This window comes from Hylobates moloch, unplaced genomic scaffold (assembly GCF_009828535.3).
Source record: "Hylobates moloch isolate HMO894 unplaced genomic scaffold, HMol_V3 SCAFFOLD_4, whole genome shotgun sequence".
Lineage (NCBI taxonomy): Eukaryota > Metazoa > Chordata > Mammalia > Primates > Hylobatidae > Hylobates > Hylobates moloch.
The window spans coordinates 107,917,780-107,932,212 of record NW_026652279.1 but is presented as its reverse complement, the minus strand read 5'-3'; the positions used below and the strand labels follow the sequence as shown (position 1 = coordinate 107,932,212).

Genomic DNA, 14,433 nt, shown 5'->3' with positions numbered 1-14,433 from the left:
GCTAGCTCTGAAGAGAGCAGTGGAGCTCCCAGCACAGCACTTGAGCTCTGCTAAGGGGGACAGACTGCCTCCTCAAGTGGGTCCCTGACCCCCATGCCTCATGACTGGGAGACATCTCCCAGCAGGGGTCGACAGACACCTCATACAAGAGAGCTCCAGCTGGCATCTGGTGGGTGCCCCTCTGGGACGAAGCTTCCAGTGGAAGAAGCAGGTAACAATCTTTGCTGTTCTGCAGGCTCCGCTGGTGATACCCAGGCAAACAGGGTCTGGAGTGGCCCTTCAGCAAACTCCAGCAGACCTGTAGCAGAGGGCCCAGACTGATGGGAGGAAAAAGTAACAAACAGAAAGGAATAGCATCAACATCAACAAAAAGATGTCCACACAGAAACCCCATCCGAAGGTGACTAACATCAAAGACCAAAGGTAGATAAATCCACGAAGATGAGGAAAAACCAGCACAAAAAGGCTGAAAATTCCAAAAACCAGAATACCTCTTCTCCTCCAAAGGATCACAACTCCATGCCAGCAAGGAAACAAAACTGGATGGAGAATGAGTTTGACAAATTGACAGAAGTAGGCTTCAGAAGTTGGATAATAATAAACTCCTCTGAGCTGAAGGAGCATTATCTAACCCAATGCAAGGAAGCTAAGAACTTTGAAAAAAGGTTAGACGAATTGCTAACTAGAATAACCAGTTTAGAGAAGAACATAAATGAACTGATGGAGCTGAAAATCACAGCACAAGAACTTCATGAAGCATACACAAGTATCAAAAGCCAAATCGATCAAGCAGAAGAAAGGATATCAGAGACTGAAGATCAACTTAATGAAATAAAGCGTGAAGACATGATTAGAGAAAAAAGAATGAAAGGGAATGAACAAAGCCTCCAAGAAATATGGCATTATGTGAAAAGACCAAACCTACATTTGATTGGTGTACTTGAAACTGACAAGGAGAATGGAACCAAGTTGGAAAACACTCTCCAGGATATTATCCAGGAGAACTTCCCCAACCTAGCAAGACAGGCCAACATTCAAATTCAGGAAATACAGAGAACACAACAAAGATACTCCTCAAGAAGAGCAACCACAAGACACATAATGGTCAGATTCACCAAGGTTGAAATGAAGGAAAAAATGTTAAGGCAGCCAGAGAGAAAGGTCAGGGTACCCACAAAGGGAAGCCCATCAGACTAACAGCGGATCTCTCTGCAGAAACGCTACAAACCAGAAGAGAGTGGGGGCCAATATTCAGCATTCTTAAAGAAAAGAATTTTCAACCCAGAATTTCATATCCAGCCAAACTAAGCTTCACAAGCAAAGGAGAAATAAAATCCATTACAGACAAGCAAATACTGAAGGATTTTGTCACCACCAGGCCTGCCTTACAAGAGCTCCTGAAGGCAGCACTAAATATAGAAAGTAAAAACTGGTACCAGCTACTGCAAAAACATACCAAATTGTAAAGATCATCAACACTATGAAGAAACTGCATCAACTAAAGGGCAAAATAACCAGCTAGCATCATAATAACAGGATCAAATTCACATATAATGATATTAACCTTAAATGTAAATGGGCTAAATGCCCCTATTAAAAGAGACAGACTAGCAAACTTGATAAAAAGTTAAGACCCATCAATGTGCTGTATTCAGGAGACCCATCTCACATGCAAAGACGCACATAGGCTCAAAATAAAGGGATGGAGGAATATTTACCAAGCAAACGGAAAGCAAAAGAAAAAAAAAAAGCAGGGGTTGCAATCCAGTCTCTGATAAAACAGACTTTAACCAACAAAGGTCAAAAGAGAGAAAGAAGGGCATTACATAATGGGTAAAGGGACCAATGCAATAAGAAGAGCTAACTATCCTAAATATACCCAATACAGGAGCACCCGGATTCATAAAGCAAGTTCTTAGAGACCTTCAAAGAGACTTAGACTCCCACGCAATAATAATGGGAGACTTTAACACCCCACTGTCAACATTAGACAGATCAACAGGACAGAAAATTAACAAGGATATTCAGGACTTGAACTCAGCTCTGGACCAAGCGGACCTAATAGACATCTACAGAACTCTCCACCCCAAATCAACAGACTATACATTCTTCTCAGCACCACATCGCACTTATTCTAAAATTGACCACATAATTGGAAGTAAAACACTCCTCAGAAAATGCAAAATAACGGAAATCATAACAAACAGTCTCTTGGACCACAGTGCAATCAAATTAGAACTCAGGATTAAGAAACTCACTCAAAACTGCAAAACTACATGGAAACTGAACAACCTGCCACTGAATGACTACTGGGTAAATAATGAAATTAAGGTAGAAATAAATAAGTCCTTTGAAACCAATGAGAACAAAGACACAACGTACCCGAATCACTGAGACACATTTAAAGCAGTGTGTAGAGGGAAATTTATAGCACTAAATGCCCACAGGAGAAAGCGGGAAAGATGTAAAATTGACACCCTAACATCACAATTAAAAGAACTAGAGAAGCAAGAGCAAACAAATTCAAAAGCTAGCAGAAGACAAGAAATAACTAAGATCAGAGCAGAACTGAAGGAGTTAGAGACATGAAAAACCCTTCAAAAAAATCAATGAATCCAGGAGCCGGTTTTTTGAAAAGATGAACAAAATAGACCACTAGCCAGACTAATAAAGAAGAAAAGAGAGAAGAATCAAATAGACACAATAAAAACTGATAAAGGGGAGATCACCACTGATCCCACAGAAATACAAACTACCATCAGAGAATACTATAAACACCTCTATGCAAATAAACTAGAAAATCTAGAAGAAGTGGATAAATTTCTGGACACATACACCCTCCCAAGATGAAACCAGGAAGAAGTCGAGTCCCTGAACAGACCAATAACAAGTTCTGAAATTGAGGCAGTAATTAATAGCCTACCAACCAAAGAAAGCCCAGGACCAGACAGATTCACAGCCGAATTCTCAGATGTACAGAGGAGCTGGTATGATTCCTTCTGAAACTATTCCAAACAATAGAAAAAGAGGGACTCCTCCCTAATTCATTTTATAAGGCTAGCTTCATCTTGATACCCAAACCTGGCAGAGACACAACAGAAAAAGGAAAATTTCAGGCCAATATCCCTGATGAACATCGATGTGAAAATCCTCAGTAAAATACTGGCAAACTGAATCCAGTAGCACATCAAAAAGCTTATCCACCACGATCAAGTCAGCTTCATCCCTGGCATGCAAGGCTGGTTCAACATATGTAAATCAAATCAATAAACATAATCCGTCATATAAACAGAACCAATGACAAAAAACAGATAATTATCTCAATAGATGCAGAAAAGACCTTTGATAAAATTCAACACCCCTTCATGCTAAAAACTCTCAATAAACAGGTATTGATGGAACATATCTCAAAATAATAAGAGCTATTTATGACAAACCCACAGCCAATATCATACTGAAGAGGCAAAAGCTGGAAGCATTCCCTTTGAAAACTGGCACAAGACAAGGATGCCCTCTCTCACCACTCCTATTTAACCTGGTATTGGAAGTTCTGGCCAGCACAATCAGGCAATAGAAAGCAATAAAGGGTAGAGGAAGTCAAATTGTCTCTGTTTGCAGATGACATTACTGTATTTTTAGAAAATCCCATTGTCTCAGCCTAAAGTCTCCTTAAGCTGATAAGCAACTTCAGCAAAGTCTCAGGATACAAAATCAATGTGCAAAAATCACAGGCATTTGTATACACCAATAACAGACAAACAGACAGCCACATCATAAGTGAACTCCCATTCACTACTGCTGCAAAGAGAATAAAATACCTAGCAATACAACTTACAAGGGATGTGAAGGACCTCTTCAAGGAGAACTACAAACCACTGCTCAAGGAAATAAGAGAGGACACAAATGGAAAAACATTCCATGCCCATGGATAGGAAGAATCAATATCGTGAAAATGGCCACACTACCCAAAGTAATTTATACATTCAATGCTATCCTCATCAAGCTACCACTGACTTTCTTCCCAGAATTAGAAAAAAGTACTTTAAATTTCATATGGAACCAAAAAAGAGCCCACATAGCCAAGACAATCCTAAGCAAAAAGAACGAAGCTGGAGGCATCACGCTACCTGACCTCAAACTATACTACAAGGCTACAGTAACCAAAACATCATGTTACTGTTACCAAAACAGACATATAGACCAATGGAGCAGAACAGAGACCCCAGAAATAACACCACACATCTACAACCATCTGATGTTCAACAAACCTGACAAAAACAAGCAATGGGGAAAGGATATCCTATTCAGTAAATGGTGCTGGGAAAACTGGCTAGTCATACACAGAAAACTGAAACTGGACCCCTTCCTTACACCTTATACAAAAATTAACTCAAGATGGATCAAAGACTTAAATTTAAGACCTAAAACCATAAAAACCCTAGAAGAAAACTTTGGCAATACCATTCACGACACAGGCATGGGCAAAGACTTCATGAAAAAACACCAAAAGCAGTGGCAACAAAAGCCAAAATTGACAAAATGGAATCTAGTTAAACTAAAGAGCTTCTGCACAGCAAAAGAAACTATCATCAGAGTGAACATGCAGCCTACAGAATGGGAGAAAATTTTTGCAATCTACCCATCTGAAAAAGGTCTAATATCCACAGTTTACAAGGAACCTAAACATATTTACAAGAAAAAAAACAAACCACCCCATCAAAAAGTGGGTGAAGGATATGAACAGACACTTCTTAAAAGAAGACATTTACGTAGCCAACAAACATAAAAAAAGCTTACCATCACTAATTATCCGAGAAACACAAATCAAAACCACAATGACATACCATCTCATGCCAGTCAGAATGGCAATTATTAAAAAGTCAGGAAACAATAGATGCTGGCAAGGCTGTGGAGAAATAGGAACACTTTTACACCGTTGGTGGGAATGTAAATTAGTTCAACCATTGTGGAAGACAGTATAAGGATTCCTGAAGGATCTAGAACCAGAAATACCATTTGATCCAGCAATCCCATTACTGGGTATATTCCCAAAGGAATATAAATCATTCTACTAAAAAGACACATGCACACATATGTTTATTGCAGCACTGTTCACAATAGCAAAGACATGGAACCAACCCAAATGCCTGTCAATGATGGACTGGATAAAGAAAATGTGGTACATACACATCATGGAATACTATGCAGCCATAAAAAGGAATGAGATTGTGTCCTTTGCAGGGACATGGATGAAGCTGAAAGCCATCATCCTCAGCAAACTAACACAGGAACAGAAAACCAAACACTGTGTGTTCTCACTCATAAGTGGGAGTTGAACATTGAGAACACCGGACACAGAGAGGGGAACAACACACACCAGGGCCTGTTAGTGGGTGGAGGGTGAGGGGAGAAAACTTGGGTCAATAGGTACAGCAAACCACATGGCATATGTATACCTATGTAACAAACCTGCACGTTTTGCGCATGTATCCTGGTTTTTTTTTTTTTTAGAAGAAATTAAAAAACAAACAAATTTCGAGCACCTACTATGTGCAAAGCCCACTGTCAAGAGCCTTTGGAGCAACAGAGCTCTGCTTTCCCCACCAAAAAAAAGGAACCATCCAGCCCAAAATGTCAATAGTGCCAAGGTTGTGAAATTCTGTACTAGAAGATAAACTTCAAACAAAAGATGAATAGAGAAACTACAAGATAACTGGTAGTGAGCTGTAAATCTACATACTGTATTATTACAGAGCAGATTGTAAATGCAGAACATTATAGAAATGTAGAAATGATGATGTAAAAATCATGTAACAAAAGTTGGGAGAGAAAGTAGGAGAGGAAATTGCAGCAGTATTACAGGTAAGTTGAGTTACATATTGTTAATAGCCATAGGTCAAAAGATGATAATTTAACAGTATAAATCAAGTTATAGACTAGGTATATTTGAACAGTATAAATGTTTACACTAAAACTGCAATCAACTAAAATCAGATGGAAGAGGAGACTGAGAAGGGGAAAATGAGAAAATATGCTAATTGTATTGCTTATAATGAGGGAATAGAAACCACACACAGAAATAAAGGATTAAGTATTATATAAAGTTATAGTTATAAAAGTGGCTCATCTTTACTTCAGAGACTTATCACAGGGTAATTTTGCATTTACTTATATGATTGATTGATTACAATCACTATCCCAGTGGGTAACTAATGAAGGGAACTGGTAGGGTCTGTTTTGGCTCACTAAATATATTCAGTCCTCGTTATTAGGAGTAGTTCTGTTCTACAAACGATGAATTACTCATTACTGAACCATTTCTCCTAGGAGAAATATGGGGCTAGGTTCCTGCAAACCTCTGGTTTCAACATTTTCATCAACTGATCAACACATAATTTTGTTTTATATTTGTTTCTGTTTAAAGACACTTTAATAAATATATACAGTTGATTTGTTAACATTGAACTTAGGGCCAACAACACTACTCACGCCTGAAGGAAACTTACCTAACACATATCTTGCTCTCTGTAAGGCCCATCACAGCCTTCTTGTGCTCAGGAACACTAGACAGTACTTCAACCCTATGCTTGGGGCCCACAGTGAAATCACTAACTAAAAGCACAAACATTCAAGAAACATAGCGCTAAACAGACAGGGAAGACAGTACCTGTTTACAATATGAGAGCTGAAACAAGAAGGCAGAGGTAGCCTTGTTCCACCTCAGCTGGGGACATGTGTGTTGGGTGACTCAAATTTTTCAGTGCTCTGCACATATCCACGCATGACTGAGAAAGCCCTATGAGTACCAATTCTGGGGTTACAAGTAAAGTTTATCGATGAGGTAAACTTGAATCTACTAAGTCCACCAATAAGTATCAACAAATGCATCTGTAGAATTGAATTGGATGTTATCACCTGACAACAAACATTTGCAAGTTATTAGTGAGTGTATTTATTGTGATTCTGACCTGTGCAAGTCAAGGAATTTCTATGAAAGATACATAAATGTTAATACACATATCTGATTAATACACATACCTGTATGGGTTTTTTTCTCATGTAAAGACAGCTTAGTGAATTTTGGAGGTAAGGGTCTTCGAAGAAGTAGTGGGGGCTTTTGCATTTTAATGAATAATAAGTGCTGTTTTTCATAATCCTTGGTTTAAGTGAGAATTGAAAAGGTTTTGAATATGTTTGAATTGTTGAAAAATAATAAGAATTTAGATTACATCTTAATGGAAATCATTCTGTACCAATACTCTACTGAATCCAGGCAGAATTCCTTTATGAAAAAAAAAAGGGGGGTAAGAAAATAATTCTTTAGAACTTCTATTAATAGAAAGAATCCAGTTAAAATGTAGGGTTATAAGTAAACATAGAATTTTAAAAATATGTGTATTATTACTACCCAGGATCATTCTACAATTTTCTATCTTAGTACAAAGTTCAATGTGCCAATGCTATTTCAACTAGTAAATACAGATTGTTCAGAATAGTCGAAATGACATTTTTTTTCTCTCTCTCCAAAATGTTATCGCTATAAATGTAGAAAGAGAATTTGGTCAGAAATGTGTAGAAGATCCCTTCATTAGATAAGCCTCTGAAGACCCACCATATCTAACCATTCACAAATTCTTTTCTTTCTATAATGGCTTGTTTTTCAACCACTATGCTTGGGCCAAAACCATTCAATCCTAAAATAAGATGGGTTTCACTATAATGAGATTTCCCAGGGTTGCTGGATCCCAACTCATACTGTTTAGAAATGATGCGAGAAGATGCACCCCCCAAATGTGCTTTTAGTTTGCAGGGCAACATCTGAAGTGCCTGGCACGGCACTATTCCATTGATAGCCTAGAAGGGAACACCCTGGAACTGCATAAATGGGCCGTTTAGCGCCAAAAGATAACTGTACACAAGCGCTCAAGGTGTACTCCCTGGTCATATGTTCCACACGATGCTGGAAATCTCCCTTCCGTAGTACCCAAAGAGGTGCATGGAAGTGCTGGACTCCCACACTACCCTTTAGGATAATCAACCGCTTCCCAAACCAACTGGCTTTTCGTCTCCTATCTCCTTTTCCTCGGAATCTAGGCAGCGAGGTAAAGGTCCAGCGAGGGTCTTCCTGCAGGAGGCTGTTCCCAAAGGAGCACCACAGATCCCCACCTTCTAGGAGGCCAAAGAGACACACCCTAGCAACCGGGACCCGCTAAGCCAGCCCAACCACTTGACGCGCAGGCGCGGGGGCGGGACCGGCGAGGCGGGCGCCGGGAGGGGCCGGCCCAGCCCACCGTGCGGCGCGCGCGGAGCCCTCTCGCCTTCCTCCGCCGCACTGTGGGGCTGCAGGGGAGGCTGCGGGCCGTGGGGGCCGGAGGAGAAGCCGGCTCCACGTGCAGCTGCTGTACGGAACGCCGTGGTGACAATTGTTATTACTATTTTTATGCTTAATGGCAATGACCACTATTATTTATTGTTTACTTCTCTCGATTACAGGATGCTTTACTTGGGTGTCTAGAATATGGGCTGGCATTCTTTAACGCTGCACTTTTGTGCAGCCGGGTCCCGGGGCTAATTTTGCAGTGCTCTCGAAAAGCGGGCATTCGGTTTTCTTTCTCTTCCTTTCATGCAACCTGTTTTGTCTTTCTGATCCTTTAAAGTTCCTGGCTGAGGCTGGATTGTGTAGAAATAAGGGCATTAGGGATCCAAGCGGGCCGTAAAAGAAACCCATTTCTCACTGTCATCGTCTTCTGTTCTGGTTATCATATTGTGACGTGTCGCCTCTGTCATGGTGTTTGATGAACCTGTGTGTGCAGTGATAGATACATCGTGTGTGTTTGCAAAAATGTGCGTGTTTCTCTGGAGATTTGAGGGGGAAAGAGCACTAGAAAGAACTCATCTGACAGATGCGGAAATCCGAACTCAGAAAGTAAACTAGGTAGAGCTTCCTTCCAGGTTTGGTTTTTTTCGAAGTACTAGTGCAGGAACTTTATAACAGAAGTTGGAAAATGAGAGACTTCTGTATAAATCTTTCTAGCTTTGGGGATCTTTCAAGATTCACACCATAACCATGTCTTCCTTTTTCTCCTTAGTAGCAAACATATTTTAAAACAATGAAAAAAGTAGAAAAGTTTAAACAAAAAAGTAATCAGACTCTGGAAAATATTATGCAACTTGTTTTCCTTTACAGTAGTAGTGTACCGTTTCTTTTCCTCGTAAGTTTACTGTGTCCCAATTATACTGCTGCCCCAGACTATGAATTTATTTCCACTTTTGCTGTATCTACACCATAGAGTCATTAGTTTCTCAGAAGTACAAAGCTGAAAACAAAAGGCAGCTCTGATGGCTAAGATTAGTCTCAAGTAATATATATCGTGCATATTTTGTAAATGTGAAAAAATGTTTATATTTTCGAGCATAAAAAATGGCAGTGTAAATTGAGTCAGGTACCTATGCTCTTCAAGATCGTTGGAACCATGAGAACTGCAGGAATTCAGTTTTACTGACTGACGTTTGGCCTTTAAAATTTATGCTTAGTTTTGTGTAGTCGAAAGCAAGCCTTCTGAATGCTTTTTCAAAAAATGCTTTGTCACACGTGGAATCCGCAGGCATCCAGGTTTCATTCCTTGCAGATTTCTTCTAGCAAGTATGAGACTAAAACCTAGGGCGCTTTAATATGTAATCTCCTCAGGTGTGAACATTTTGTCTTCTATTTCTACCACTTAGTACCAAACATTTAGGCAAATGAGATAGTTATTATGAAACTTAAATCCATGGCTTGGTATGTTTTATATGTATGTATGTTATTCTAACACATCTGACTCGCTTTGTCTATGGAAATGATATACCAGTATAGGATGAGTTTAGACAGGACAAACGAAATTCAATTTAGATTATTTTATAGTTCTTATATTTTTGAAAATATTATCCCCTCAATTTTCGTTCTTCTTTTGTAAAATAATGTGTTTTTGAAATACTGAATAGCTCCCTTTTTGATTTTAAGGGTCTGCTTTTTCTGATGTACGTACAGTCAGCCTATTTCTTTCTTCCATCCCCTTTGCAGTTTGGCAGAAGAAGCTTCCCAAACTGAACCACAGTGCTTTCACTCTATTAGCAAATTATACTAAAGATGCCAGCGTAATGATGAGTGCCAAGGTTATAGACATCCTGCATTTTTTAAATGTTGCTAAAATGAGATAAAAGCCTTATGCAGAAGCAACCGCAGGCACCCCGCAGGTAATGCTATCGATTTCCCTAATAAGTGGGAAATGCTTGGGGAACCTTAGATTTGCTGTTGGTTCTGTTGAAATGATGTGAAAAGTGTTGCTAGACATCATTATTTTCCATAGACCTGTCTCTTATTTATTTATTTACCTTTAAAATAGGACAGAGGTTTACTAAACAGTTTGGCCATTGTAGTTTTAACCTAATATTTTACCTTGTGGAAATAATGGAGGAATTTGTGTTTTTATGTTCATATTAGTTTTTTAAAGTACTGTTAAAGAATGAATAGTTATTTTTGAGCACATATTTGTTCAACTACTGAGTCTCCCGAGTAACACAGGGCCCTAAAATGCTTTTGAGAAAGAGGTGTTGGTCTGAATTTACCTGTTTATATTAATTATATGTACGGGGAAATGTCTTCTTCACCAGTCACAGTGGCTTAAATGTACCCACTTATTTCATGTGTTTTCATGCTGTTGCCTAGAGAATAGTTTTATATTTTCTCAAATGTTAATAAAGATATTTTGAAGCTGCTACTCTTTTTATCCCCATATCTCACTGTAAAGACAAACACTTCATTTGTTTTTAATTATTTTCAGCCAATTATTTCTTTTTGTCTTTCAAGGTGATAGTTATTTCCTTTGTTTGAACTGGAGATCCTGGGATTCCTTTAAAAAAATTACTAATAAGGAAATGTCATGTAACCTTTATCATGGAATTAAAAAAACAATCCAAACACAAGGAAAGGACAATGTCTGTTTTCAAAAGTGCCTTCATGAATTTAGTCATTCATTCCAGAATCATTTATTGGAAACCTACTATGCATAAGTTACTTCACTAGGTGGTAAACTTTAAACTTTATTAAAGCAACTTATAATGATTAATTTGAGGCTTTATAATTTAGACAATTGAAATGAAATTTTAAATCATTTCCAAAGACTACACTTATCTGCATTATAACTACTTGAGGGTTTTTTTTTTATTTTAACAATTTTTTATTATATTGCTTTGGTAGAATAGTGTTGTTTATTCACACTCCTCTGATTCTCAGAAACATTTTTGAGGTTTTTTTTAGCTGCAGTGATCATTTTAGACTGCCTGCAACCAGCTAATATTAGATATTTGTATATATTGTATGATTGTGTCCTTCACCAAAAAAAGTTAAATAATATTTGTTTCCTTAATATTAAGCACTTAAGCATGAGCAATGTACATTAGTGTGTGGAAGCACTGTTTTAAATGTCGATTTTATTTTAGCTTCACAATTATTACATTAATTGAGGATGCTGGCATCTGCATTAAATTTCAAGCACAGGAAGCATAGCACAGCTCTACCCAGCTGGGTTCACATTTGGCCGCCACTTGTCAGCTCTGTGCCCTTGGACCAGCTACTTAACCTAAGCCCTAGGGGTTTCCTCATTTGTAAAACTGGGTTAAAATGGTACTTACCAAAGGGTCTTGTGAGGAGTTAAAGAGATAATCTGTGTCAGAGGCTTAGTTCTGTGCCAGCCACAGAGTCAGTGCTCAGTAGATGTTGTTAGAAAATTAAAATAAAACAGCCCAGTTTTCTGGTCTCCACACCCCTGCTTTATGTGATGATAGTTTACGTTAATTGAAATATTGGAGGGCTATACATCCTGGGCATTTATCCACAAAATTTATCCACAAAATTTCACATTTAACTTTCCTAATGTCTCCAAATGTTGGCAACTCTAGTTTGCAGTTCTCAGACTGTGGCACAAATGCTGTGCTCTAGGCAGTGTCCTACATTCTGTCACAGGTCTTTATACTCTGGGCGGCACAGGAGCTGTGGGAGAGCTCATGCCTGAAGGAGTCCTGGTACAGTGATGTAAGGAGGCCTTGACTCTCCCCCACGTGAGTTGGGTCTGCGAGCTGCTGTCACCATTGATTGAGCTGGGCTGAATGGATGATTAATTTCAACCGGTAACCCAAGGAAGAAAGCCTCTTTGTTCTCAGCATCTTCCAGGCCACTTGGTGCGCCTAACAAAGGTGAAAAAGGGCTGCAATGTGAAGCTCCTTTGAATGGCTAGAGGGAAAGGTGTTAAATGCACATGATCTTTCTTAGGTTTTTTTCTAATGTGCACACCGGACTTTGGTAGATGAGTCTACTGAGTCCCTGTACTGGCTGGGATTTAGTCCTAAACTTAGGAGGAACATGTACTATATCAATAAAGTGTCTGAACTGCATGCTCTGTATTCAACCCTCAGCAAACACCTGTAGCAATTAGAACCACAGGTGAGAAAAATGCTTTGTAATGGCTTATTCTTCATTCTAATGTCAACGTATGACCTTAAACAGTAGATATGATTTGCTTTTCAAACCTAGCATTCTGCTTATGCCTACTGCCCTACTGAGTATATGTATTATTCGTAAGTGTATGAGGCTAAAAGTTGTGTATGGGAGTAAGGGCGGGACATGTAAGAGTCCATTGTATTCTGTGGGTTGAGTGTTGGTAAAGAGCTTGTATTTCTTATACCAGAACTAGACAACTAGAAGTGTAACTCACATTTCAGTATCACATAGTTTAGTATGCTGTTGACAGTTCTGCTACATTTCTGACAATTGCAATCTCCGCTTTATAATATGTTGCCAAATTTATAATATGATGCCAAATTTTATCAGGGTAGAATTAAAGTTTCAGGACATTTCTTCTCTTCTACCCTGCCCCAGGTAGCAGAAAATTTCTTCATTTCCTTTGCCAGGTTTTCCAGGTGAGGTAATACCCAACCAAGGAAAAGAATATAGTGTCTAGCTCTATTCAGAAGCCATGGGGGAAGACAGTTTGTGGGGCTTTATTCTTCTCCCCACTGCAATTCCAAGAAAGCAACTATGCTTGTATGAGTTTGGCATACTAGGCTCTGCTGTTTGAAGAAAAGGTTCTATGGCTACAAGAGGTTGCATGCAAACCACCAAACCAGATAGTTTTAGGTGTTTTCAGCCTTGAGACAGTCTGTGTTTCTGCTTCTCATTGGATGGTACCTTGCCCTGGAAAGTTTTCTCATGGAAAACTTGTGTGGCCATTGCTGGGGTACCTTCCTTGTGCCCAGGAGCTACACACACACCATCACTTCCCAAACCATCTGAATTAGGCCCAGTGGAGGCTCTGGGTCACCACTGCTCTCAATGGGAGCAAAGGAAGCCAGAACGTTCCTTTCTTCCCAACTCCCTACTTCTCTCCCAGACTCACAACATTAAAAGGGATTGCTTCCAGAGGATTTGTAACGTGGTGTATCACTTTACCCAAGTGTTCCTACTTAGGAAAAGAAAAAGCAAAGTGCCTCACCCTGTACACTCACTGACTGAGGACATTGGCAGTACATAGTTGTGAGACACTTGATGTCCCCAGTGAAGGTAAAAAGAAGACAGCACTAATGGGGTCAATGATGATACCAGCTTTCTGAAAGGAGTTACAGTGAGAGATCACAGGGGTTGAAAGTGGAGCCATGAGTATAACAAATCCAGTTTGGCACCACTTGCTTAATAGAAATCAGTTAGTTAAAAACCAGAAGGGCCGGTTTTGCTGATCTTGTACTGTGCATTGTAAGACAAGCTGTGATGAATTGGAATGGCTATGATTTCTAGACCCATACCAGAGGGCTAGAGTTAGTTGGCCTAGTGTGTTTCTTAATAAATACATTTATTTTTCGTACTTACTTTCATGGGGCAAAGAGTCAAAGATAAATGTTTTGTGTGAGCTGTAAAAGTAGTAGAGCATTGAGGGCTTTGAGAGCTTCTTACAGTCATGGAGATGTGGATTTTAAAGGCCAGAACTCCCTGAATGAGTTGCTGACATGTTCTGGCTAAAGGATTAAGGAACCCCAGAAGGGAATGGCTCTAGCCGAAATGGAAGACTGGCCCTTATCTCCTGCTTGATCTCTAGACCTCCCTCAGATGACCTCTGCCCTTCAGAAACATCTGCCCAAAGATTAACAGGCACCCTTCTTTCTGGTACTTCATAGCACCTCTCCCAAGTAGAAGGGACAGACTTTTGATGGAACAGGGTGAAGTACAGGAAGTGAGTACCCTCTGGGGAGGCCACGCAGCCATAGTCAGAGATAAGATTAAGATCTTGTCTTCTGAAACTAATAACATGCTCTTTATAGTGATTTTATACTGTTTGTTTTGAGTATTTTAGAGATAGGGTCTCGCTCTGTCCCCAGGCTGGAGTACAGTGGCATAGTCATAGCTCA

The 14,433-nt window shown here is 39.4% G+C and overlaps 1 protein-coding gene across 1 annotated transcript in view; it reads right to left on the bottom strand.

Moving 5' to 3' along the window:
* Nucleotides 1–7,264, bottom strand: part of LRRC63 (leucine rich repeat containing 63) — a 66,035-nt gene extending 58,771 nt beyond the window's left edge. Inside the window, exon 1 of the mRNA XM_032150841.2 lies at nucleotides 7,039–7,264. Within this exon, the coding sequence (XP_032006732.1) occupies nucleotides 7,039–7,123 (85 nt within the window). The 5' untranslated portion in view covers nucleotides 7,124–7,264. The remainder of the gene's footprint in view (nucleotides 1–7,038) is intronic.
* Nucleotides 7,265–14,433: the final 7,169 nt, after the last annotated feature.